The 26,419-nt window shown below is 44.6% G+C and overlaps 1 protein-coding gene and 1 long non-coding RNA gene across 2 annotated transcripts in view; one reads left to right on the top strand and one right to left on the bottom strand.

The window, feature by feature from the left end:
* Positions 1–23,413, bottom strand: part of LSAMP (limbic system associated membrane protein) — a 1,003,861-nt gene extending 980,448 nt beyond the window's left edge. Inside the window, exon 1 of the mRNA XM_032098511.1 lies at positions 23,228–23,413. Coding sequence (XP_031954402.1) covers positions 23,228–23,294 — 67 coding nt within the window. The 5' untranslated portion in view covers positions 23,295–23,413. The remainder of the gene's footprint in view (positions 1–23,227) is intronic.
* LOC116439248 lies at positions 20,286–26,168 on the top strand. The gene is made up of 3 exons (XR_004238107.1): positions 20,286–20,589; positions 21,444–21,586; positions 23,411–26,168. It is a non-coding gene; the product is annotated as an uncharacterized LOC116439248 (long non-coding RNA).
* Positions 26,169–26,419: the final 251 nt, after the last annotated feature.

Raw genomic sequence — 26,419 nt, 5'->3', positions numbered from 1 at the left:
TGCCAGATTGGGGTACAAATTAATTACTGTGCAATCACAGGGGATGTTTCCAGGATTCTTACATCTGGAAAACAAACAATGAAATTTGGCCTCACAATTATTAGGCCATAAAACAGTTCTCATTAAAAAGTCATTGCATATCACAGGACCTCACAGCAATATCTGATTTAAAACAAGTCAACCATCTCTCCTGTACATAGAGCACACAGGAGGATGTGACTTGCTGCAAGGTGGTACCTCTTAATAATGACCTCCATGACAACTAATAAGACCATAAAAGCAGCACACCAACAATCAAACACATTAACCTCAAAACCCTAAAGCTGAGTCTGTGCCTGAAAATACTAGAAACGTACCAATATGGCATGAGAAAACTTCTCAAGCACAGATTGCCATTGGCATTCACAGAAGATGGCTGAGTGTAAGATGGCAGAGTGTTATTGATGCACTTGGCTGTCAGGTGCTTGCTACATCCTTCCTCCTCAACTCTCTAAACACGAGATCCAAACCACAAGACAAAGCAACCAGTGAGACCATCAACAGACTGCATACTTGAAAGACAGGAGATGCCAGAAATACAGACCTACAGAAAGTTGGGGTGAATTAAAACCTCCTCACCTGTATTTCAAAAAAGTAGAAGTTCAAACCCATAGATGTAGAACCAATACAAAGGCTGCTCTGCTGAGGCTGCAGCACGGGGTTTGTTTGTACTTGCAGTTTTGTGGCTCTTCTATTCTAGGTGACATCTCTCCAGCTGACAGTGGCATCTGAACAATGCCTGAACCTTTTAAGCTGAGGTTCTATTGTTAAGCACTGGAAATGCATCTGTTAATGTTCAAGAAAACACTGCCTTTCTCATGAAAGCAAAAACCAAACCAAAATACATGCTCTCATTAGCCTCTGACACACTGTTCATGATGTGTATAAAAATTGGCTCTGCTATTTCTAATAAACAGAAGAGAGCCCATACAGATTTAAGTACTTAGACAAGTGTAGTGTGTTGTATTAAGGAAATGTAGAACTATGCTACAAGAAATATAAGGGGAATTCTTCACTGAATATGCTGAATACAGCTCTCCTCCATTAATGCAATTCTGGCTGTCATTACCAATGCTCTTCCTAACTCCTGGCCAGGATTAACTAGTCACCAAATTGGGAGCTCACTTCAGCTTTATCTAGAAAGGTAGAGTTGAAAGAAATGCCGGTCAATTCACAGAAGAAGTTTTTTTCTTCATCATGCAAGAGTGGGATGAATAAGAACAGAATCCATTTATCAACAGTACATTAAAAATCCAGGGCTCCTAAGGTTTATTTCATTTCGAATCACGGCCTGCCTGCTCATTTTAACGTGACTTCATGAAAAGCTTTCTGCATTACAAAGGGATCTCAGGGCTTGCCTTTCTTCCTCCCCACACTCCAACTGCTCTTCTCACATGCTCTGAGCTCAGCCACACTGCGCAGTGATGAGAGTCCCAAACTCACTGTCTGTCTGTGTGACTCAGTGAGCAGCTAAGGCTGTAGGTCAGAAGAGATGATCTTCAGCCATGGAAACATCAATTCTCAGCAAGGCTTCCAAAAAGATGTCCAACAGCACACACATCAGGTAGGCTGCCCATACTGGGGAGAGTGAAAGGTTTCTTTCGCAGCTTAAGATCAAGGTTTCCTCTAAGAAAGACAAGAGGATCCAAACAAGTGACTGTGGACATACAAATCTCGAGCCTCAAGACATTGGTGCCAGCTACAGCAGATCTCGGGCTATATTCTACAGGCAGCTCATGCTGGGTTTCTGTGGGGAAGTTACTTATCCTTTCTGTGCTTCCATTTCACTACAGGGAAGAGTTAAATCTCCAGGATTAAAAAAAAGCAAACTAAAAAACCTCAAACAATTAAAATGTACACTTTCACTAGCCTTCTGTACTAGTTGTACAGGGAATTCAGAGGAGAGTAGAAAAAAAAGAAAAAACACCCGAAAAGTACGAAAGGATGGAACTCACAGTGAGTTTCAAAGTGTTAAAATGAATACTTAAGGCAACTTTCACATTTGCTCAGCACAATGTCCAGGAATGCCAGGAGAACCTTTGCCCTCTTCTTAGGAAAATAACATGGTGAACTTTTACAATGGATCACAGGAAAATGAGTGTTCATACTTTCAGCCAGCATTAAAGTGGCTTTAATTCAATTTAGTTGGATTCCCTTTAAAGGAAAATTAAACAAAATCAAATGATGGCCATTTTTAATTCCAAACAAGTCTGCATGCATGCATCAGTTTAATACATTTTACATAATCCACTTGAAACCCACCTTGTTACTTAATTCAGATCAACTTTCCCGTGTGTTCTGCCTAGACAAGCCCTTAGAGATAACATTATCCGTCCTCAAGGAACAGCTGCATTTCATTATTGACACCTAACTCTAGAGAGAGCTACTCTGGAAAGGACAACACAGTTGCACACAATTTATATGTCTGTCAGAGCAAGAACAATGCTCTGTATACAGCTACAATAACAATTAATATACTGGCGGTTGTTGTTCCATTAGTCACTAATTACACAGTAGACCAGTTATACAGAAGCCTTGTTCCTGGCAAAGAAGCCACTGCTCCAGAATTGCTGAATTGATAATCCAGAGCCTGCCTTTTATTTCCCCAGTGATACCCTGCACCTTTGCCATCAGTTAACTGAAAACACCACAGATGGTACAGATCCATAGGCAATGGCTGTGCACTGCACACCGCTGTTTTAAGAACTTCTGAGTTATGGCATTTGCATGAGAGAAGTCAAGGTGAGTTCAGTGACTGAACAGAATTGCTTCCAGTCTTTGTCACAAAATATAAGAAGAATAGTTTGTCATTGAAGATTTTTGCTTCCTCTTACAAAATACAAGAGAAGTGTGGCGACCTCCACACATTGTCTCATCAGGCTACTGTGAACACAAGAAAATGCCAACCCTAGTTGAGAGTGGTTTTGAAGGACCTTTGTTTCACCAAGACATCCTGCAAAAGATGAAAATGGTAAGAGGTGCATAGCAGCTTTTAAAAGGATGTTGCAATAAACTCCGACACATTCGGCAAGCCACAGATGTGACCCTGGCCAGCCAGGAAAGGTACAAATGGGCCCAGCTTTCCTATGATCTTTTCTCCACATTCTTTTTCTCTGTTGCTTTCTGCATGTCCTTATTCAACAGTGCATCATGATCTATACTCTCCTGTGATCCAGCCAGTCCACCGGTCCAACACTGCTGCAGGTTTTAAAACTTTGAGGAGAGACACAGAGGAGTGGTCTGGCCATGATTTTTGATGTCTGAAGAGCAAAACGGGAGAGGTGACCATCATTCTCACATTATCCTGGATGTAGCAAGTTAGAGCAGAAGGGTAATTGTCTCACCTTTCCCCCCACCAAAGAAAGGACCCAGGGATTGAGGAGTCTTTGAAAAATGTCGATTTACAAAAGTGGCAGTTTCCAATCAGCTTCTCTAATTAGCATTTAGTGGAAACTTTTTGCCTTTCACCAATAACAGATCCCTCCACGGAATTGTGGTTAGAGCAAACTTCCTCTTGATATGGGAAAAGGGATAGAGACAGTGTTAAAGACAACATTACATAGTTTTTTAATGAAAGCCTAACCTCAAGAAGTTGTTCACTGGAACAAGTCAATGAACCATTTTGATCTCATTATTTGGAATCCTAACTTTTAAAATTAAAACCTAGTCAACTCATCTTGATCCAACTGTGTTCATCTGCAGTCAACAATTCCAGGAAAATAAAATGCCTCGCCTTCTCTCCGTTTTCCTTTGTTGTTACTACAAATAAAAGTGGAAAGAAATTCTTTATGCTTTCATTAATATTTATAATACAGATAAAATTGCATATATCATGTGTGGTTTTTTACACATAAAAGTCAGGAAAATATCATCCAGTTGACTTCATTACAAAACTGCTAAGTCATCCCCCAAACTGACTAATTCTGTATTGTCTGTGATGAGTACCAAGGAACAAATATTAGCCTTATAATGAAAATTCAATCACATCCTTAGCTAGTCACAGACTAACACTCTGCTCCACAAGGTAAAGGTAAGCACAATTGACAAGACGGATCGAATGATCCCATAGATTTAACTTGTGCAAGTTCTTATGGCAAAGGCTTTGTTTTAGCTCAACTCAGTATAGTACCACATTTATGGAGCTAGAGAAACATTGAAAAAAGAAAGCACAGATCAACTGAACTTCCCTCCTAGAAAGAAGACACCTTTATACCAAACAGCAATAAAAGAATAGAGAGAAGATTGGGACCCATCACACAGAGAGCATCTTTTATGTATGGGAGAAGATGGGGCTGGAACTTCCTTTGTCTTCATTTTCATTGTGTAGACAGGTAAGCCAAGGCACAACCTGATTAATTGACTGACTTGAAGAGAGCCTGTGGCAAAGGCAGGAATTAAGCTCAGCTCCCCCTGAGGATCAGTCCAGTATCTTAACAAGCCCATATCTTTCTGTTCTGAAATGCTGTGGCTTTCCTTTGTAATTAAACAGCATGGATACGAGGGGGCTGATTTTAACTGTCGTTGTACTGAAAGAGCTTGCACTGGTCAAGTGGGGAGGAACTGCCTTGCCAACCTAAAAAGGCTTTTCCTCTACTTAATTCCAGGCTTCTAAGCTTTCAAAAATAGAAAATATTGCATAACCAACAGTACTGAGCAATTTCGAAGGCATACTGAAAGAGCTTTTTATACTCTCCCGTTTTAATAGCTGGTGCTTTTACTGTAGATAGTATACAGTTACAGAATAATGTGCATGGGTTTAATGCCTGCTATGATAGCATCTGAGGTGAAGATATTGAAAATTCAATTAAAATATAGTTTAGGATATTGGCTTATTTTAATTTCCAGCCTCCTTTACCCTCCATCCACCTCCTATGCACCCAGGACTGAAGCTAGAAGTTACATGCTGAATCTTTTCTCCTGTAACTCATAATCTGAAGAACTTTGTACTTCTCCATCATTTGATCATCTGAAACCTCTTCTTAAAATTCTACAGAGTCCCTCTGCTCCTCTAACAGAAGAGGATATTGACGTGCTGAGACAGGAGTAGTTCCTATTAACAACAAAACTAGATGGGAACCCCAAAGATTTGTCTCTTAGCACTAAGCCCTGGGTTACTCATACTTGCATGAGCTTTTTCTAAACCATGGTCACTTTTTGAGCAGGTTCAGAGAGGGAACATAAATTATTTCACCACAGCAAAAGCAACTCCCACCTCTGCAGTTCTCAGTTACCTTTAAACAACACAACTTTTTGCCCTCATTTATGTTCCTCTTTCTAGTTGGATCAATGAAGTTCTCACTGTCACTGTGTTGCCTTACATGGTACAGAGAAGAAAATAGAAGTCCTACTGGGACACAATCAGAGAAACAGCAATAATTTCAAGAGGCAAGCAACCAACCAGAATCTCAGAAAAGCTTCAACTGCTGTCCAGTTTCTTCTGATCCTTCCTAAAATATACATGAGAGCACACTGTAGGGTGAGTCCCTTCAGTTGCCTGCTAAACTGAAGAGAGGTGTCAAGCATCACTGCACATAAAAAAACAACATGCAGTACTAGGACAAGCATTGCTGGAACAGAAAGGAGATCCTTGTTCTATTTTCTCTAACAATGCTCAGGAACACCTGGTTCTGGAAACAGAACATCCATTTGTTTATGTCAGATTTGAGAGAACATATACCTGAAGTGTTTATATGGCCTGTCTAAATCTTACCTTGACTGCAGTAATGGCAGGTGTTATCATTGTCACATGAAATATTATCACTAAACTACTTGCTTCTGAGGCTCCTCCAACTTTCCAAATTTTATTACAACAAAATGTATATCTAAAATATTATACCTTTGGTGCTCCTTTATTTCAGTGGGAGCACACAGTTTCCATAATAAGAGGAAAGCAGCACAACAGGTTCCAGGACATTTCATAATCAAACCTACTCTAGATGTAGTTTACATAGATGTGAAGATTGAGGTTAAGCACCATGGTCATCTGTCCCCAGTAAACTGACAAGTGGGCTCTTCCATGCATCTAAAGAGTCACTGCCCTACTTATAACTTTCATGAGCCCCATACAACTACCCAACGAAAGCTGACCACATCCCTGTTTTATGTGCAGGGGGACACAAAGTAGAACGAGTCTCATAACTGAGCAATGAAAGAGACTAAACAAAAAAAGTGCACCAGTCCTTTCCTTAGCACATAGTTCCATCTCAGCACTGCCTGCAGAGAGACCATTAGTCCCCGCACTTGGGTCCCCATGGGTTATGGTGCATTCGTGTAACCACCCATCTGGAAACAGATGAGCTGTTCCTACCCTTCTGGTTCTCACAAGCACTCCTGCACACCACCACTAGCATGGACCTTTTTCAGTAGCTGCCTTCATACTGGTTGCTGGTTGAGTAGCGAATATCTCTGAGAGCTGAATCAGAGGCTTGGTGACTTGCAGTGCTTATAACCCCCTAGAATGGAGGTCTTGGACAAGGTGTACATGCAGTGTCCCCAAGGCAGAGTTAGAGGAAAGATGCACATCTACAGTAGGGAGGTGAAAGAGATGAATGGAAACTTTCTTCTCCAGTGATGCTGTCCTCATGCATCACACGCTGCCTGGCTGTACTGGGAGACCAGCTGGCAGCAAATAAAAAAAGGCAGCATATTAAAACTGGATAATAACAGGAAAGATCCACCCTGTGTTGCTGTCTTTTGAGGGTGTTGCTTTGCTTGCTGGCTCCTGAGATAGGCTCTTTCCGGAGGGGATAACTGTGTGCCCTGCTTCCCACATTTTGCTGTGGATCTAAATATACAGGCACTGCTGCTAGGTGAGTGCCATTTGAATTGACAAACTGGGATTTCTGCTGCACGCCTCACACTTAACGCAGCCCTGCCTGGGCTTTGAAGGCAACGGCTTGTTGCCTTGGGGTCTGAAACTAACAAAGCCGAGCTGAACAAGCCCAGGGCTCCCGTTGGATTGCTCGATCAAAGACAATATTAAACAGCAGTGTTTTCATAACTACTATTCTGGGGCTCTTGGAAAGCAAGACAAAGGAGATGAAGTTAATTTCTGTTATCATAGCCTGGTGCAGCTGCAAGGGCCCTGGGAGAAGCCATCTTCTCTTGATGGCTTACGCAGTCTGTGTCTTTGCAAGAGCTCCCATTAAGCAAACAGAGCTTCAAAAGCTTGTCAGGCACTTCTGTTCCCCTCCTCCCCACACCATTGTCAAATCCACCCCATTCCTTCCTTCAGACATCTTCCTTATAGACATCAGGGAGCCTCTCTCTCCTTCACCACTTCCCTGCACCTCAGAGCTCTCTCCTTCACCTTTTCTGTCAGCAGTGCTGCCCATTGCCCTGCCCAGGGAGACTCAAACTAGGGAAGTACTGCACAAGACAAACGAGTGCTGTGCAAGGGAACAGGACAGAGAATGAGTCCTCCAGGTTCTGCTCTGCCACCAACCTAGATGGCAACTTTAGAGAAATATCTTAACCTTTGGTTTCTACATGGTCAGCTGAGATTAACAGGGCCCAGGGGGGTTTGTTTGTTTGTTTTTGGGGTTTTTTTTAGTTGATGTCAAACAAAACTATATTGTGCATCCTATTTCTTTCTATTCTTAGACGTGATTGGTGATGGAAATCACTAAGGAGTATTGCAGGAGAAACTCAAAGCTATCTCCTGATTAGAAGCACTGCTTTGAGACATTTCAGGCAATTTTACGATGCCTCTCCTACAAACCATCATTGTCATGGTCAACAGATCAGCTTGAGAATGGATGCTTGTCAGCACCAGTGCTGTCCTGGGACTGCCATTGGTTCCTCAGGCTCTGATTTTTCTTCCTTACTCTTCATCTGTAGTTGAGCATAGACATCATTTATGGAAAAGCTGGAGTGTGGTAGGACTTGTTTATACTCTCAGCTTGGTTGCAGTAAGGATGAGGAGGATGAGAAAGCTGGGTAACCATGAAAAGCTTTGAAATGAGATTACTGAAAGGGAGGAAATAGCTCCAGAGAGCTTTGTTTAAAGTCTTCCTCTTCACACTGCACGTTATTCCTTTGAGGTCACTCAGATAAAGGCACAAATTTGGGATAGGGCATAGAAATAAAGCACTGCTTGAGATGAGCAGGGTACTACAGGAACTCATCTGCATTAATGGACAGAACACCCCATATTGTCATCCTCTCAAACTGGGAGTTCACCTCGAGACTCTACGATCTAGGGAGATGTCCCCAACAACCTGACTCCTTCTGTACAGGAAGTACTCTTGGCTAATAACTGCCATCTGGGATTTCACAAACCGGTTTCATTCAAGTTTGCTCTTCCCTCTAATCTCAAGTTTCCCAATTAGCTGAAAAAACATTAAAATACAAAAAAAATCTTGCTGGAAAATTTCTGGATAGATCCAGTACTGATGCCCATGAAATGAACAAAACTCCAACATCAGGCTCAAACAAGAGGGATACAGTTGTGTCCAGCTATTTGCTGATACCTTTCACATCTCCCTCATGTCAGAGTTTTTCCTACTAAGTGGTCAGTTCACATCTCCAAAGATTTCTGAACAAAAGCCCCCATGCTAATTGTTGGAGGCATAAAAAGAAAGAGCTGTTCTCAACCCAGAAGTGAAGTAGCCAGTCTTCAGTTTTAAAGCAAATCTTCTAGATGTAAATTGCTGCATAATTTAAGTTTATTGAACATCTAACACCAGGAAATGTGCAATTCATGAAATTTTCAGTGAAGATATACGAATGAGACTTCCCGATACATTTTTAAAATGTGAGATTATCAAAGTTTTATGCACTGTCGACTTTGGCCACATACGGCAGAGTTAATTGAAAGAGCAGCCCTGGCTTTAAAGGTGTCTCCATGAAAGTGGCAATGTGTGTTTTATTGTCTCTTAGTCATTTGCAACTCAAAGGTACCCAAATTTATGCATGAAAATGTGTTTCTTCCAACTGCCAGCCTGCACCGCAAGACACTATTGGATCCAAGAATCCGGGTAGATGCTTTATTTCTTGCATTCACATCACTGGTCCTGTAGTTTCTGCAAACTAAACCATGGGCCTGACTTTCCAAGATGCAATCCTTAAGCCCCAGATCAGACCCCATAAAGAAATCTGCTTGGAGTGGATCAAAGATCCTCTGTTTGGAGTACGCTCAACAAGAGATACAAACAAGACAGGAACGAACTGCCTTTCACGGTGCTGGGAAAAAGCAGAAGGGTAAAGGTAACCCCTCACTCAGGAGGGCAGAACTACCTTTTATCAAAGGACATGTGGTGCAACTCATCCCCTTTCTCTTCCCCTCACAAACATATACCAGTTTAGGATTTCTGTAGCCTCAAGTTGGAACAAGTACTGCCAAGGATAACCAAACTGAATGACACATCCTTAACCTCCTAGAGAGAGACAGCATAAATCCAGCCTGAAGTCTCTGCTCCATGAAATTGGATTAGGGACTCCACTTCGGGTCTACCTAAAACAGACAAATAGCCCATACAGTTTGTTTTTTTTTTCCTCCTTTGTTTTTTTCACACAAAAAACTCCCCAAAAGCAAAAAATCATTGAAGAGGGGTTAGGCAATCTTCTACCCCACAACAACAAATAAGGCTACAGAGCAGAACTCAAACTCCAGTGCAGAATTGATGGTTTCTAAAAAGCATTAGGTCATAGCCTGTCAGTATCACCCTAGGGCAGGAGGTAGACATCATAGAAGTTGTTGGACTACTTGGTTTTACTACAAGTACATCTTCGGTCTCTTGTTTTGGTCATAAAGCAGCAGAAGTAGAAAACGTGAAGTGGGATATGTGGTGAAAGTTTAATGCAGAGAGATGAAAGAAAAGTGCCATGCTTTCCCCTTCCTTGCAGCTGCAGCGAGCCAACATCAGGAGCAAAAAGAAATTGGCCACACTGACTGGAGACTGCAGGGCAGACACCACACTGTACATTTTACAAATGCATCAGAGATGCCCACCTCCAAAACTGGCAAGGGCATTACACAGCGTCAGCTCTCTTTCTGTGGCCATCGTCCCCAATACTGCTGCTGAGATACCTGCAAGGGCTGTGCTGCTGCTCACAGTGCCAACGAGCGCTTCTCAGCCATCTGCTGGGACAAGCAGGGGCTCTTCCCTGGTCTGCCTTCAGTGCAGAAAGCCAAGGAACAGAGATCTGGGACTGGGGTGCCTTTGGCATGTGAGCCTCTTTACCTATGTCTGTGAGGTAGGTGCAGACTTTTTTTGCTCACCTCCTATTTAGCACTTAATGCAAACCCCACTGAATGGTGGAAGTCGCAGAGCTCTAACTCTAACATGTGTGGTGGCTAAAACAGCAACTACAGAGAAAAATTAGACCTCTCCAAAAAAAGGCCAGAGCTGAGGGATTAATGTGCTTTCTGAACTGTGGGATAACCACATTCCAGATCCTGCTCTATTTTGGAGCAGAAATATAGATTTGAATGTCTTATATGGTACTGGCTTGGGTTCAGTCTCCACTTCTTTCTAAAAGCCCATCCTAGGCATGAGAAATCCTTCTTTGTAACAGTTTTCATAAAACAACCATATTTTTCCCAGTAAGTTTCTCCTTTTACTATTTGCGCAATCATTTTTACAGCACCAGTTCTGGCTACTAACAAAAGTAGTGACTATATAGCATCAATCCACTTTTTTTACTTTGTTCAAACATGTGAATTGCAGAAAAAAAGAAAATTTACTTTGAGAAGAGTTTCCCTTCCTGTGAACATTGCTATTAGGTACTGCTGCTGTTAGATACCTAAACAGAAGCTTGAGAAAATGTATTCCTAGGTTGGTTTTGGTTTTGGCTTTGAAGAGCTTAGGATTTTCTCCAGAAGTTCAGCACACAGCAATACAACCACAAGTTTGCCACCAACTGTCCTCTTCTTGGTAGCACTCTGGGTCTCTCTCTTCCTTTCAGAGTTACAGTTCATGCAACCCAGACAGGGGACCCAGAGCTCCATCCTGTACACCCAGTTGCAGGAACGTATTTCAAGGTCTCCTGCTGCTGTGTCTTTGCCCCAATAACTAAAGGAGGTGGCAGCATCACACTCGGATTTAACTGCTGGGTGCAAAGCGACAAATGTTCTGCCAGGGTTGGAATGAGATTAGCAAAATCCTACGGAACAATTACTCAAAGGTGCTGTAACAAATCAATTTCCTGCGTGCAAAAAACACAATTACTACACAAATTATCTTGCTCTCACCCCATTCCTCTCTCTGCACTGAGCCACAGCTGAGAGGCCCCATCCTTTGGGCTCTGAACATATAGTCCCTTCTCTTAGGTGACACTGCCAATGGTAGGAGCAGTAGTACTCCACCTCCCTTGATGAGTTGTGCCACTAGAGGGCAAATTGCCAAAATAATACAGGGTAAACAATAAGTCCATTGGTCTTTGAACCTACATTCCAAGTTCTCCATCTCCATGAGCAGGCATCCTACCATTCAAGAGCAACTCATATCTGCCAACACAGATTATCACCTTTGGAATTTCTAACCTTCTCCACTTCATCATATTTTAGTTAATTTCTCAAATCTCCCAGTTTTCCCATTCTGGGACAAATGCAGAATCTCTACCTAATGCACAGGTGGGGGGGGGGGCAGGTAAGGAGGGACATTTTATTCTTTCCAGGGCTTACATATTTTTTAAACAGGAGATTCCAACATGAAAAATAAAGACATTCAGTGCAGACAACTCAAGTCTACAATGTTTCTTGTCTCTGGTTCAGAGCCAGAGCCCCGCTGCACTCCCACTGCACCACATCTGAGCTAATGAGCTCTCCCACCCTGCTGGGGTACATGTGGTAAGGTTGTCATTACCAGCAGCAACCTTGAACATACCAAGGCTAGTCAAAATGTCCAAGCTGAGTAGCATCAATTTCCATCCAGAGTCAGCTATCTCCACGTTTTGTTCCCTGGCACTGCTGGGCTGCTGAGGCCCTCAAACAGGCCTCGCACTGACTGGGAAAGATCCAGCAACACTGAACAGTCTAGACTGCATGCAATGCAAAATGGTGCTCCTTGCTTCCCGCCCAGGAAACAGATTGCAATTTGCATAGTGCTGTACCTGAGCTAATAAACTATGATGAACTCTCTCTGGGTCTGCATCCATGGCACAAATAATCTTCAGTTTGGATAATTCCCATTATGTATCCTGGCTCTTTCACTCAAGCTGCAATACCTTTTACCTCTGAAAGTCCATGGAGCCAGCCAGCATCCACTACAAAACTTGCTCTCAATTCTGTCTGTTCCATTCCCATTAAACCAAGCAGCCAACACCACCCATCTCACTTTCACTCTTCAGTTCATGTTGTAGGTGAGACAAGAGCAAACCATCTGGGCCATCCCCACGTGCCACTGATCAGCTTGGCAATCTCCTGCCATCCTGTTCTACTGCTGTCTCCCTCACAGGCCCAGCTCCCCCCAGCTCACAGATGGCCCTGGGAGGACTCAGCTCTTGTGCCATTCCAGGAACGCTACAAACTCCACCACATCAGCTTCTGAGACTGAAGGGACCAGTCCAGTGTTCAGTTACCGATTTTGAAAATGCGCAAGGTAGAGAAAGAGCAGAGCATATATGTATCGTGTGTGTCAATGTGGAACCTGTCAAAGCCCAACACAGCTCACAGGACAGAGTCACAGACACTGGGTTTTCACCTTATTGGGCATCCAGCAGGCTGCCTCTTCACACCTATCAGACAAATCTGAATGAACGCTCCACCAAAAGAAAAGTGGGAAAAGGTCTTTGAGTTAAGCAGCTGATAAAACCAGGATTTCAATTGTTAATATAGCAGAAGACTTCCTCACATGTTTTCCACCGGTATTTGCATCACAGCAGAAGTAATACAAGGTAAGAAAGAAAAACGCTTTAAAGAATATGGCTCTTTGTCAGACTGGAAGTATTAGCTGCGATTCAGAAATTAATGACAGCATAAAAATCTATTAAGGCATCTAGACTGTCTCTCAAGGGGCCTTTTCAAGCTTGTAGTGCATGGATTATTCTCCAGGGCTCTGCCCAGCCAAACTTCAGCTATCCCAAATGACAGCAATTCCACCATGATTCTTAACAAAGCTGTATCACCACCTAATCTCTTTCTTCCATTAAGTATTCTTCCTCTCCTGTCAATTTTTTCTTTCCTCCTCCAAATTTTCTGTCATGAGAGACTCTTCTAGCTCTGAGTCCACACTAGACAATTCTTCATGCCTTCCCAGTATGCCTACATCATTAGCATAGCTCCTCTTTAGTCATTTAGCCAAAACAGCTATATATTTAGCTCTCACAAGCATTCTTCATAAGTCAGTCCCTCCAGCCCCTTAATCATTCTCCTTGCAATCCTCTGAATTCCCTCTAATTTTGTTTACATCTTTCTGGAATTGAAGTGCCCGGAACCAAGCGCTGTAAACAACAACAGCTCGTTATCTGGCTAGACTGTAATTCTGGTGATCACAGCACAGGCCCTGCACATGCCATGCACACACAGACACATGCATATGTTCGTCCTCTGGTTCAGACACAGCATCGCTACAGGACACGACTTCCACTCACTGGACATTCCCTCCTCCACAGTAACATCAGCTGAGTCTCTTCCAAGGAAATCCAGTTCCAGACAAAGTGAGAGCAGATCTTCAGTACAGCACTTTCAGCTGCCTGCACACTCAAGACAGACACCAGCTACTGGCTGCACTCAGGTTTAATTTTCAAGTTTTCAATAACACCAATAAAGGCCACAGTTTTCAGAATTTTTTTGTTTTAGATGACAGTTGAGAATTTGATGTAGTCTTATGACAGCAGATAACACATCACAGGAAAGCTTTTAAGCACTTGTGCCTTAATCTGTTCTTGAAACTCAGGTTGGAATTTTTCCAACAAAACATCTTTTTATTCTCTATTAGAAAAATATCATTTTGGTGAAGCAGAAACATTCTGCAAAGATCTTTTCTTTGCTTCAACAAACTTCTGGAGAACTTGAGAAAGAGTTCATAAAGAAACCTGTCAAGGTTCCTGCCAGCTCTCAAGACAGAATCACAGAATATTCTGAGTTGGAAGGGACCCACAAGGATCACTGAGTCCAACTCTAAAGTGAATGGTCCATATGGGGATCAAACCCACAACCTTGGCATTATTTGCACCAAGGAAAGGTGGCAGCTCCACAAGAAGGTTTCTTCTAGATCAGGGCAACCCTAAGCCTCTCCCTGTAACAATTTCAAAACCTCTTCTCACTTAGCATCCCCAGGTCTGAAAGAATTACAGAGCTATTACTCCTGTGCATGGCAAAGAAAGCAGAGCCTTGAAATCTTCTGTCTCCCCAATATGTTTCACATGGCCATTCCTCCTTCACAGCAGCTACAACAAAGCTTCAGCATCCAGGAGAGCTTGAGGTCTGTCTTGTTTCAATTTTGTGGTGGTTTGGTTCATTTCGGTCAGCAGGAAGAAGAGAAAGAGACCAAAAACTCTTGGGGTTGACCAGGGGATGAGCAGAGCCTACATGTGGGGTCTTGTGAGGTTCCTTGAAGCCTGAAGAAAAGGCTACTGCTACAAAGATTTACATCAGGATAGACAGAGCAAGGCCAGCCAGGATGGCCTTTTCTTTCTTTTCTCTAGGCACACAGCAGGCCAAAGGAGAAGGAAGACTGTACTGCTGACTGTAGCTCTAGGTCCCTCTGAGGCAATGCCACAGCTCATTTACCTCATGCTGCAGCTAGACTTTTTTTTTATCAACATTCCAATCTGTTGCAGCTCAGTGGCTGCTGGACAGTACACAAACCAGTCACCTGTAGGCACCTAGGATACATGAAAATGGAGGGGAGCTTATGCATCCTCACTTCAGCTCCCACTGTTTCCTGCCTTCCTTCCCTTAGCTGGCCTAGACTAGACACCTCTTACACCACCTGGGATAGCATGATCAATTTCTTTTCTTTGAATCACCAAGAAATTACCATTCATAAAAACCCCAACCTCGATACAGCACAACTCTTCCAGAAAAATAGTTTCCTTTCCTCTACAAGAGATCTAGAAGTTCAGAACACCTGATCCTGCTCAGCTACCCAAGCTGAGACCGGACAGAAGACAGCCACACTGGGCAGAGCCTGTGCTGTTGAGGAAGTTAAACCAGCAAGGCTGTGGTAATGCAGGTGCAGCCAGAGTACAGAGTGGCTGGTTTACTGCTTCAGGCTGCATCCAGCTCATAAAATAAGGAAGGTGGGCTCAGTCAGGTCGTGCTATTTTTGAGTATGTTGGTCTCATTAAAAAAACAATGCAACTTGTACACGTAAGAAAGCCTCCTTTTATCCTCTTCCTTCTATTCCCAGAAACTCTCTTGTGAAAGTGTAGGAGTCAAACATGTCCTTTCCACTCTCTAGGCTGTATTCCTGCCCAGGTGACCGAAGCGTGACTAAGTTGCCACCTTACACTGGGGCTATCACAGAAAGATGAGGAGGGGTAGCCAAGCCACAGAAACAATTCTGTTTCACTGCAACAATCTCTTGCCGTGTCAAGATAGGATGCAAATGTGCTATGAATAATGGTCACTCCAAAAGCACACATAGCTACACAGACACTCCTATCAGAAATCAGGCTGCGTTTACCTCCTGCACTAACATTCATGACAAGTCCCTTGCACAAAACACAACTCTAGACCAGATTTGTTAACATTTCTCAAGCATCTTTACCACACAGGTTATGCATTTTCTGTCACATGCACACACTCAAATACATGTGCATGCATATATATAATCTTCTGTTCCATCCATGCACCTTCCCAAAAGCCAAGGAAGAGCTATTCAAGGGCCATACCTTTATGCACAGATCACGTATACAGGCACAAATGAAACTGGATGTTTTGATCCCATTGTACAAGGTACCTTTACAAGGCAAAGAGGAGATACTCATCATATGATGATGTACCAGCATGACAAAAGTCTAAACACATTTACACATCAAAAATTCCACAGATGGCCCTCTGAATAACCCCTTCTTCCTGCAGGCAAAACCTTACCAGCAAATCGCTCCTTTTTCAGATACTCAAGTATTTATCCCCCCAGTCAGCCTCTCCAACATCCACACAGGGGGAAGTCAGGTACCAGTGCACTGGCTGCAAGGCTCATGATCAGAAAGGCTCTTGCTCTCTTGGTGGAACTTTGGGTCAACTGCTGAGGGTCAAGCACAGCCAGGCTCTAAGCAGGTGCAGCAACCAGAGTGCATGCAGAAGAATATTAATAGTTATTGTCCTAGCAGGTTGTAAGGATTAATTGGTTCTGGCCTGCAACTCCCCATCAATGTAAGTGCTAAGGGGCAGAGGGGAGGGAGCTGTGATTACACACTTACATTGCATACTCATATGCTATTGATTTCCCAGCTGGAAAGGCCCACAGCCTTTCGTTTGTCTCCTTGCTTGCTCCCTTCCTCCCTCCCTCATCCCACTGCTCATGGCCTGCCCGCCAACCATCTTCCTCCTCCCAACAGCACAATCACCATCTCCAGAAAAAGGAGAGGGACACCCTTTTTGTGGGACAGCTCTGCCAAACCAGAAGGAAGTGCAGAAACCTGCATCCATGAGGTCACACAGAGGCAGACTCTAGGGAAGGAAACAAATTTCAAGAACTAATCGTCTTCAGGGGAGTTTCTTTTGGATGCTTTATAAAACCTAGGGGCTGCAAAAGCCAGACTCTGAGCCCACAGCTGTGATTACACTTAATTTTGGAGGCAATGCAAGGGTAAACATATCCAATTAACAGGTTGGTGTGTTGTGGGTTTTTTTGAAGGGTTGGTTTGTTTTATTAAAAAAAGATAGCATGATAAGGCAGGCTTCAGAGGAAGGGTTTTGGCTTAAAGCAAAAGTATCTCCTCCCAGAGGTACCATTCAAAGTCCAGTACCTCTATGGCTGACAACCACTGAAAAATCCTATTTTGTGCTTGTGGGTGTGTAAAGGCGTGGCTAGTGTAAAGGGCCCTTTCCCTCAGCATGTAGTCATGCAGAATTTCTTCCCTGGGAACTTTAAAACAGCAGATATGGCCAGCAAGACACTTCACTGTGAGACAGAATACTCCTGTGGCTCAGAAAAATTAGGGTAGCAGCCCCTGTAGTGCTATTTTCCTTTTCTTTCCATGCAGGTGAGCAGGGCGATGCAGCCACACAGGCAGGCAACCTCCTGGAGGGAACTCACAGGGAAATATCTCAGTTTCCAGGAAATTCTCCATCAGCTAAAGCACCACAGTGCAATGGCATAGCACAGAATCAAGCCTGGGCTTCTTTTCCCTGGGCCTATTTCTGTAAGAACCATGTACTCCCAGCATTTTTTCTTCCCTTCTATGCTGGCAGCAGGGATCTCTGCCCTTCGCTGACACCAGGAGAGGGCTGTGTCTCACATGCTCACCTACACACACCCTTAGCTCCTTCTCAGAGAGGGACAGGATGGTCTGTGCTGTGCTGGATATTTTTGATTTTATCATGGATAATTTGACAGCAGGAAGAGCACATCAGCTGCCAAAATCTTTGAGTGTGAACAGCAAATGAAACTGTTGTGCACCTTTTTAAGGAAAAGGGGATACCAAAGAGGCAAAGCTTCATGTGGGGACCACAGACAGCAAAACCCTGCATCCTTCCAGCAGCACCCTATGCACAAAGGAGACAATACCTGGCAAAACACTGGTCTCCGTGTTCAAAGGCACACGTCAAAGATTTTCCCCAGACTCTTCCAGGATATCTTTGTCTGGTACCATTGTAGACTTCACTCAGATCATTCAGTCCTTTAACAACCTCCATCAGACAACAACCACCTCGGCTGATCCTCTTCCACAAGAAACCCCATCAAGTGTTCTGATGCACCCAGAAAAAGGGCATCCCTTGCCCTTACTCTTCATCAGCTTTTGCCATCTGTCCTCACTGTACAGCACACAGGAAAGGAAGCAGTGCTACAGCTCCTCATCACCTGCCCAGCCCCACAAGCCTCTCCAGGCAGCTGCACTCAACACCCACCTGCTGCTGCAGGCCCTGTGCATCAACATCCCTTGTCTAACCTATTCCTGAGCCACTCAGTCTTGCTCAGGGTAAATATGCTGGGGGAAGGGTCCAGACCCCACCAGCAAGGCAGGGGCCTGGGCTCACTCAAGGCTTACAGGAGGCACAGGTGGCAAACAGAAAGGGTATGCACTCCTAAAACACTGGCTATGCCAGCAGCCTAGGATAAGAGCAGCTGTATTACTCATCCCAACTAGAAGAAGCTCTACTGCTAGTGGAAGAAAAGAGGAAGTGAAAGCAGTAGCTATAAAAGAGCATAGCTCCTCCTCAGACCATTAGCATACACGTAAGTGGGTTGCAAGGCTGAAAAGGAGTGCCCGAAAACATTGGGAGCTGGATTCTTTGTTACAGAACTAGTAAAACTCCTGTGTGAGAAAGGATCTCTGAGACTAAAAGACAAAGCAAAATTTCTCTTATCATAACAAAGCCCTCTGAGCAGGTAGCTGAGTGCTGAGATTCATAACAGCTAGAGGAAATTGGTTCTTACTCATGTAATTATTGACACAAATGGTTGGCAATCAGTGGGATAGAACTGGAAGAAACATTTGGGATACCTTTTCAATGCTCCGTGTGTCCAGATAAAAAACCTTCTCTACTTCTTCCTTATACTAAGCCTACAAGTGTTTAGTTTTAGTATTGAATCTCTTCATCATTTAAGAGAATGCAAGGCAGCTGAGTGAGTTGTCACCTGATCAATACAGTCCAGCCTGTGAGAGTTTCCCTTGCCTTACTCAAGGAGAGAGAACTGGAAACAGATAGGATGAAAAGTATATTCAGGAGAGCAGGAAAAGTCTTTTTTTCTCTCCAGCTGGCAGTATCTAAATGTTATCCAACTGCATCACAATCGCCCCACGCTGTTCCCCATACACCACAATGTCAGCACTCGCACACACAGGGCTGCTCCTCCCTCTCTTCTCCCCATCCATTACACATTATCAGCACAGAAACACTCGGGTACACGCTTCCATCCATATAGACTGCGCATACCTCACGCATTAACAAACACATCATTTTTCACACCCGCACTGCCCACTAATGTTATAGAACATGAGACTTTACAGATAACATTTGTACTGTGTGCCAACCTAAAGCATCCTATTCCACTTACCCGACTGCTTCTGTGATTTCTTTCATCAGACTCATTCCCCATTTAAGAACACCCTTGAGCAGCTCAAAAAATACATTATAAATAAATGCTCCCAGTACTATGCAGGCCAGTTCTGCATGCCCTTTCCTAAACCATCTCCTTCACTAAATTGGCTGTGGAGGCATCTAATTTTTTTTTTTTTTTTAAACACAAAGTCTTCTACAATTAACCAATTAGGTGGGGTTGTAGGGGAGGTTCATTAAAACAAGCTGGGATTTTTTTAGCAAATTGCTGATTTGAAACAGCTGCTATTTTTCAAGGGAAAGAATTTGTTTAGAAGAATTTTCAATTTAAAGCAATGCTGAAGGAAACGTATAATTTGTCAAGGCGTTCATTTTTTTAAATAAAGTGCTCAGGGTGAGGAAATAAAAATTAATATTCATATTGATAGCTAAGTTAGAGTAATAGTAGGTAAAAGTGCAAACATAAACACAAAATTCTTCTAAATTATCTAAATGCAAGTTTTTATATACCCTAATCATCTGCTTCTCCTCCTCATCCTCATGCACCCAATTTTTGACTTGGGGAAAAAAAAAAGGAAAAGAAAAATTTATCTTTACAGTCCAATTCAACAATCTGATCTCTTTCAGAAGCTTTGAGGTACATTGTGCTAAGAAACGAAACCATTTGAGGGAGAAGCTGCAGCATGCCACTAGAAAATCCTAGAAAATCCCACCCACCAGCAGTGCTGGGCTGTGTAGGTACTTTTATTCCTCCGGCCCCCACAGGGCAGGAAGGCCAGTGCACCATGCAGGAGGAACAACCATCCCGCCTCCGAGCCACCTGCCTCCCAAAGGGGACTGGAAGTGCAGCAGCAGAGAAAAACGCAAGAATCCTAAGCCACAAAATTGAGGAAATCTAGTGATCGGGGGGGGAAAAAAATAAAATAAAATAAAATCCTCTGTGCAGGACTTGGAGCATCTAACCTAGGGGGGAAGGAGCAAAGGCTGACTCCGTGCCAAAGCCCCTGAGGCCAGGCAGGCGGGGGACAGGCAGCCCTTTGCATCCTGCCTGGCAGCGGCGCTGGAGGAGGCAGCCTGCGCTGGCCGCTTGGCACCGAGGAGCCACCGCTCTCCTGCCAGGCTCAGCTGCGCTTCCTCCCTGCACCCCAGTGCCTGCTATTCAGCCTCGGCTCGGCTCGGCAGTGCCAGCAGCGCTCCCCTTCTCCCCCACGCCTGGTGGCTTTGGGAGAGCGGAGAAAGACGAGCTGCTTTTGCGTTCACCGGTACACCCCCAAGTGGACAGCGAGGAAAGGGGAGAGATGGCACGGACAAGTTTTGGATAGCTCGCAGAGGTGTAGGCTCAGCTGTCTGGCTCTGGAGGGATGTGCTCACCGAGGTCTTGGAAGCGTTCTGACTGGGGCTGCTGCCTGTCAAAGCCGACACTGCCATTTCCTGGGGTAAGAGCTCCACAGAGTTGTGCTCAGCAGGGTTAGAGGAGTGTTCAAGGCTTGTTACCACGGCTTTCAGTGAAAGACAAATAATTTGAAAGAAATATTGCAGGGTGTTTTTGTTGGTTTGTTGGGTCTTTTTAAGGACACAATACTTTCCCACTCCTTTTTAACTCCTTCAAATATCTTCAGTCTTGCTTCAGGTAGTGCCCTGCTCCTCCCATGCAGCCCCGGTATTCCTGCTTCCCCATTCTTTCACCCTTCAGAGAAAGGAAATTACTGCTATGAAACTAGATTCAGCAGTGCTCTGGTTTATTTCATGCCAGAAGTTTGGGAGCAGTAGAAAAAGCATCTCCAGGTTTGCAAACACTCAGACAACACCACACCACCCTATCCCATCTCAAAACCTAGGGAGGGCAACTGTATTGCCTCTGCCTTCTCAGAGCGTACGTGATAACACAGACCTCAAAAGACCTTCCCTGAAGCCTTCAAAACGAGAATAGATGTGGCTGATACAACTGTGGCAATACTAACTCACTAAAACAGAAGGTAAAAGCCTGGCCACGCCTGTACCCTGGCATGAGCTCCATCAATAAGGACAGACCGAAACAGATCCTGGCTGTGCTAGCATCGGGATGCTCTGGCCACAACTCAGGGAAGGCTTGTGACTTGAAAACACTGCGTGGAGCAAGCGTCGTGGTCTACGGAAACATGCATCAGAAAGACAGGCAATGGTCAGAGTCAACGTGATTGACCAATGTCCATCTTTCTTGACAGCTCTCTGTGTAATCCTCCAGGGCAGGGGGAAGTTCACATCAAGCTACACAACTTCATTGCTGACATTATCTACTTATGTTACACAGGTATCGATTCTCCTCTTACCCCATGTACAACCCACGTGCTGGAAAAAATCCTCCTTCCCTGTCAGAAATAGCCACTTCACAGCAAGGAAGGAAGTCAGCTGGAAGGTGCTGGTGTTGGATTCACAGTCCAGACTTCAGAGAGTGTAAGTTGAGCGAAAATATGTGACAGTGAAAAGCGTGTGTATGAGACCCAGAAATGGGAGAAGTGAGACTGTATGAAAAGGAGCACTCAGTAAATGTGAGAAGGTGGCAAAAAATGAGGGATTTCATAGTGAGGGCTTGCAGGAGTGACAGGTGTGAGGCTGCAATAGAAAGCATGTGTGTGACAGGGAGCCTGCCTGTACGGGAATTTGCTTAGTAGACAAAAAATAGAAGAGAACAGTGCATGCAAGACTGTGTGTAAAAGTAGGAGCTAAGGGGAAGTGAGGATGCTGTGACTGGCATATCTCCATGCACGGCACTCCTGCACTAATATGTACTAGAGTGATAAAAAAGCACTGTGTAAAAAGCCATGTGTGAGCGAGATGCGCTCTGAGCGTGCAGCTCACTGCGAATGCAAGACTGTGAGGCACAGAGTAGGCCAGATAGAGTATATCTATGTTCTTTAGTTATATATTCACCTATGTGTGTGTATATGTGTGCACACACTGGCTTACAAGGCTAGTGCAGCAGGATAGGCAAGGGATTTTAATATGCAAGCAACCTCGAACACTAGTGATCAGGATGGAGGCTTGAAGGAGGGAGGGGGGACAATGGGAAGGGAGAACATGAGCACAAGAGAAGCAGACTCTCCAGGAATTGCATGTGCTAGGGAGCTAGAACTGTATGTGCCAGAGTGAGTTTATTCATCTTGCCTGCTACATCCCTGAGAGTGTGTGTGTGTGCGCATGTGTGTGTTCATGAAGGACCACAGATGTGTGTGAGTGAGTGTGGATCATGCACAAGCTGCAGTTTTGAAGGCTATGATTATATGGACATGTGTGACATGTATTAATACATACAGCATGGAATGCATTAACCCTTAACTCCTGTTTACAGAAAGCATCTCAAAACCAGCTAACATGCCTGTCATCACTTCGAACTAAATTCCATACTCACACTTGGCTCTTAAAGCAAGAAACCCAGCTGGCAATTCTCCACTGAACAAAACCCCATACCCAACAAATTTTCTTCTCCTGTCTTTCCTCCATCACTCTCTCTCTCCTTTTTTTTTCCCCCTGGTATAGAGGGGAAGGACATAGTGTTTTCGCAGACAGACCAGAGGCATAGAGATTCCTCTAACCTCCCCCTCTCTGGACAAAACCAAAATAAAAAAAAATAAAAAACCCACAAAACGAAACAAACAAACAAACAAACAAAAAACAAAAGAAACTTAACACTTATCTCCTCAGGAAGGTAAAGAATTGAGGAGAATCAGTACTTGTGACCCAAAGTGCCGAGAAACAGCGGTTGTGGATGGAGGGGATACCCACCTTCACCCACCACTCTTTTCCTTCGCAAATCTTAACTGTACTCCCCCCACCAACTCCCCTTCTGCAAAAGCATAAATACAGCAGCAAAGTCAGTCACATGCAGTGCCCTCTAACCATAGGATTCACCAGCAGCGATCTCTCCTTGGCTTATTTCCTGAGGCAAGGGGGGGTGGGGGGGGGAGGTTTGGAGGGGAAAAGGGGGGGAGAGGAAGCTCCAGCTTCCAGCTCCATGTTTCAGGCCATCCTCAGTCCATCAGCCCCAATTAAAGCAGAAGGGTTTGAGGAGGTTGCAAGAAAGAACTCACCACATACCTTGCAAGGAGAAGAGGGACAGGAAGAATCCCAGCACCCAGATACTGTGCAGCCAGTAGGTCCTCATGCTTCTCTCTCACTCGCTCCGCTTCCTCTGCCTTTTTCTCCGTCTCTTCGCTTCTCTCTCTCTCTCTCAATTTATCTTTTTTTTTTTTTTTTTCCCCCTCTTCTCTCCTCTCGAAGAAAATGGGATTCGTGTCTCCCTTCAGTCCCTCTGGGCTCTGCTTTGCCAGCTCTGACAATCCAGTCACAGTGCAAGCTGACCCGCGGTGGCCAGATTCCCAAATAACCTCGCACTCTCCCCTTCAAGTGCTGGAGAAAGGGAGGGCCAGGTTGGATGCTCCACCGTAGCCTGGGCTGGCTGTAAACACAGAGAATCTCTCTGTCTCTCTCCTGCAGCTCCAACTAAATGCGACTGTACTTAAACAAGCAATGCCTTATAGGACAGCGCTCAGAGCAGAACAGATCCCACCTCTGCCACCTAGTGTTGCAAGCCAGCTCATTTATTTCATTTATATATATATAACTACATATACGTTATGCTATAGAAATATGGTTCCCTCATTCCTCTACAAATGTATCTCTTGGATCACAGTCTATGAGCCATTCTGGGCTCAAGAGCCCCTGAGGTTCCAGCTCCAGTGCACATGGGGAGGCAATTCAGCGAAGGAATATTCCTCATCGCCACAACAAGAAGCACGGCAGGGCAGGTTTGGTTTCTCAGCAGAGTTCTGCTTGACAAATTCTGAAGCAAGGGTCTCTCTGATGCTGGTGTCACTGCCGGGCAGTACACAGGGGCCAGAGGGAGATTCAGACACACCGACTGTAATTACAGAGCTGCCAAGGCCTCCAGGAAAAAATAGCAAGCATCAGTCTGCATTAATCTTTGCTGGATCTCCTGTGACTTCTGCACAATTTCAGAGGGACCAGAAAGAATCCTTCTGTAAGGGAAATACAGCTTGAAAAACAATCATTTGCTCACAGAAGGCTTCTCCCACAACCCTTCTCCCTTCAAATACAGGTTCCTCCTGCCATATGTAGTACCAACTTTTTTTCTCAAGGAGTAGTTAGCTCCTGTAGCTCCATTTCCCCCTAAAATAATTGCCTCCAGTCAGAGGAACACCAGTAACAATGTACCGCTTAACATTCACACAGGGCTTTTCATCAGTCTCTCTCCAGGCATTTCACAAAAGGGTGTCCTTTCGCAGCTGGGGACGTGGAGGCAGTGTGAGTGCACAGCTTCTGAGGCCAGTCCCTGGGACACAGTGTGACAGCCCAGCTGGACTGCCCACCCAGCCCTATGGCCCCTCTTCAGGCCACATTGTGGCCTTCATTGTGGTCACCAGGCAGCCTATGAGGATGTCAACACTAAAGGACACAAATCTTCAGTTTACACATTGAGGGTGTGGATAAGCAAAGGTGAGTGTCCACATGTAGGGAAGGTCTGTAGGATTCTCATCACTAATGATGCCGTTTCAGAAGTGTTTCTTATTAGACTGCTGTAGAGCAAGCTGTTCTGTGAACAGAACGCACCAAGCCTGCCTCCCCGTGGGTTCCTGTCTGCTGCCTCAAAAATCCCCCTGCTCTAATAAAAGCCAGATCCCATCATGCCCCCTGTGAAACCTCCTGTAGGAATCAGAAATCCATGCTATGGCTAGTCTTGCTTCCTAGTGGACCAAAATGAAAGAAAAAACACAAGGCAACACTTGCCTTAGCCTGGTTGGCTGCTGCCATGTACCACCTACATAACTCACATGTTTTCCCCTATGGAGGGAGTGGAGCATTACCTAATCACCAGTTTTTAAGAGACATACAGGAATAAGTTACTTTTTAGCCTTCCGCCCTCTTTTAAATGTGGTTGAAATTGGTTGCACTGAAAAGTTATTAGGAGGAAGAACAACATATGGACAAACAGATACACATGTACTATCAGCTAGGCTTCACTTCCCAAGGAAATCAAACTAAAAATATTAGAGTGGACTAAAGTCAACTGACTCTAGTCAATGAAGAGCATGCTTCTTTTTTGTGGTTTCCGTTTCAGATGGTTTTCATCCTCTGATAATGCATTGAGTCTACATAGCAAGGTTTTGGTGGGGGTGGGCTTCTGTGAGAAGCTGCCAGGAGCTTTCTCTATGTCTGATAGTGCCAAGGCCAGAGAGCTCCAAGACAAACCCACCACAGGCCAAGTCTGAGCCAATCAACAATGGTAGTAACACCTCTGGAATAACATATTTAAGAAGGGGGTGGAAGCTGTGCAGCAGCAGCCAGGAGAGAGGAGTGAGAATATGTGAGAGAAATAGCCCTGCAGACACCCAGGTTGGTGGAGAAGGATGGGGAGGAAGTACTACGAGCACTGGAGCAGAGATTCCCCTGCAGCCTGGGATGAATACCGTGGAGGTTCCGGATAGATCAGTTATCCACCTGCAGCCCATGGAGGGCCCCTTGCTGGAGGAGGTGGATGCCTGGAGGAGGCTGTGACCCCATGGGAAGCCCACGCTGGAGCACACTCCTGACAGGACCTGTGGCCCCTTGGAGAGAGGATCCCACACTGGAGTAGGTTTGCTGGCAGGACTTGTGACCCTGTGGGGGACCCACACTGGAGCAGTTTGTGAAGAACTGTGGCCTGTGGGAAGGACTCATATTGGAGAAGTTCATGGAGGGCTGTGTCCTGTTGGAGGGATCCCACTGGAGCAGAAGAGTGTGAAGATCGTCCCTCTGAGGAGGGAGGAGCAGCAGAGACAGCTATGATGAAGTGATCTCAGGCCCTATTCCCTGTTCCCCTGCGCCACTGCGAGGGAGGAGGGAGAGAAAATGAGGAGTGAAGTTAAGCCCAGGAGGAAGGGAGGAGTGTGGGAAAGATATTTTAAGATTTGGGTTTACTTCTTATTATACAGCTTTGACTTGATCGGTAACAAATTAAATGAATTTTCCCCAAGTTGAATCTGTTTGGCCTCTAACTGTACTTGGGGAGTGATTCCCCCTGTTCTTATCTTGACCCACAAGCTTTTTACTGTATTTTTTCTCCCCCTGTCCAGCTGAGGAGGGGTGATGGAGCAACTTTGGTGAGCACTTGGAGGCCAGCCAGCATCCAACTACCACAGATACCAAGAGAGCATGGTCTGAAAGAGAGCACAGTCAAAAATAAGCTTGGCACTCAAGATGCATTTGGAACTTAGCATGCCAAAATCAAGT

Source organism: Corvus moneduloides, chromosome 2 (genome assembly GCF_009650955.1).
Source record: "Corvus moneduloides isolate bCorMon1 chromosome 2, bCorMon1.pri, whole genome shotgun sequence".
NCBI lineage: Eukaryota > Metazoa > Chordata > Aves > Passeriformes > Corvidae > Corvus > Corvus moneduloides.
Note: the sequence above shows the minus strand (reverse complement) of the source record. Positions and strands in the feature narration are given on the sequence as shown.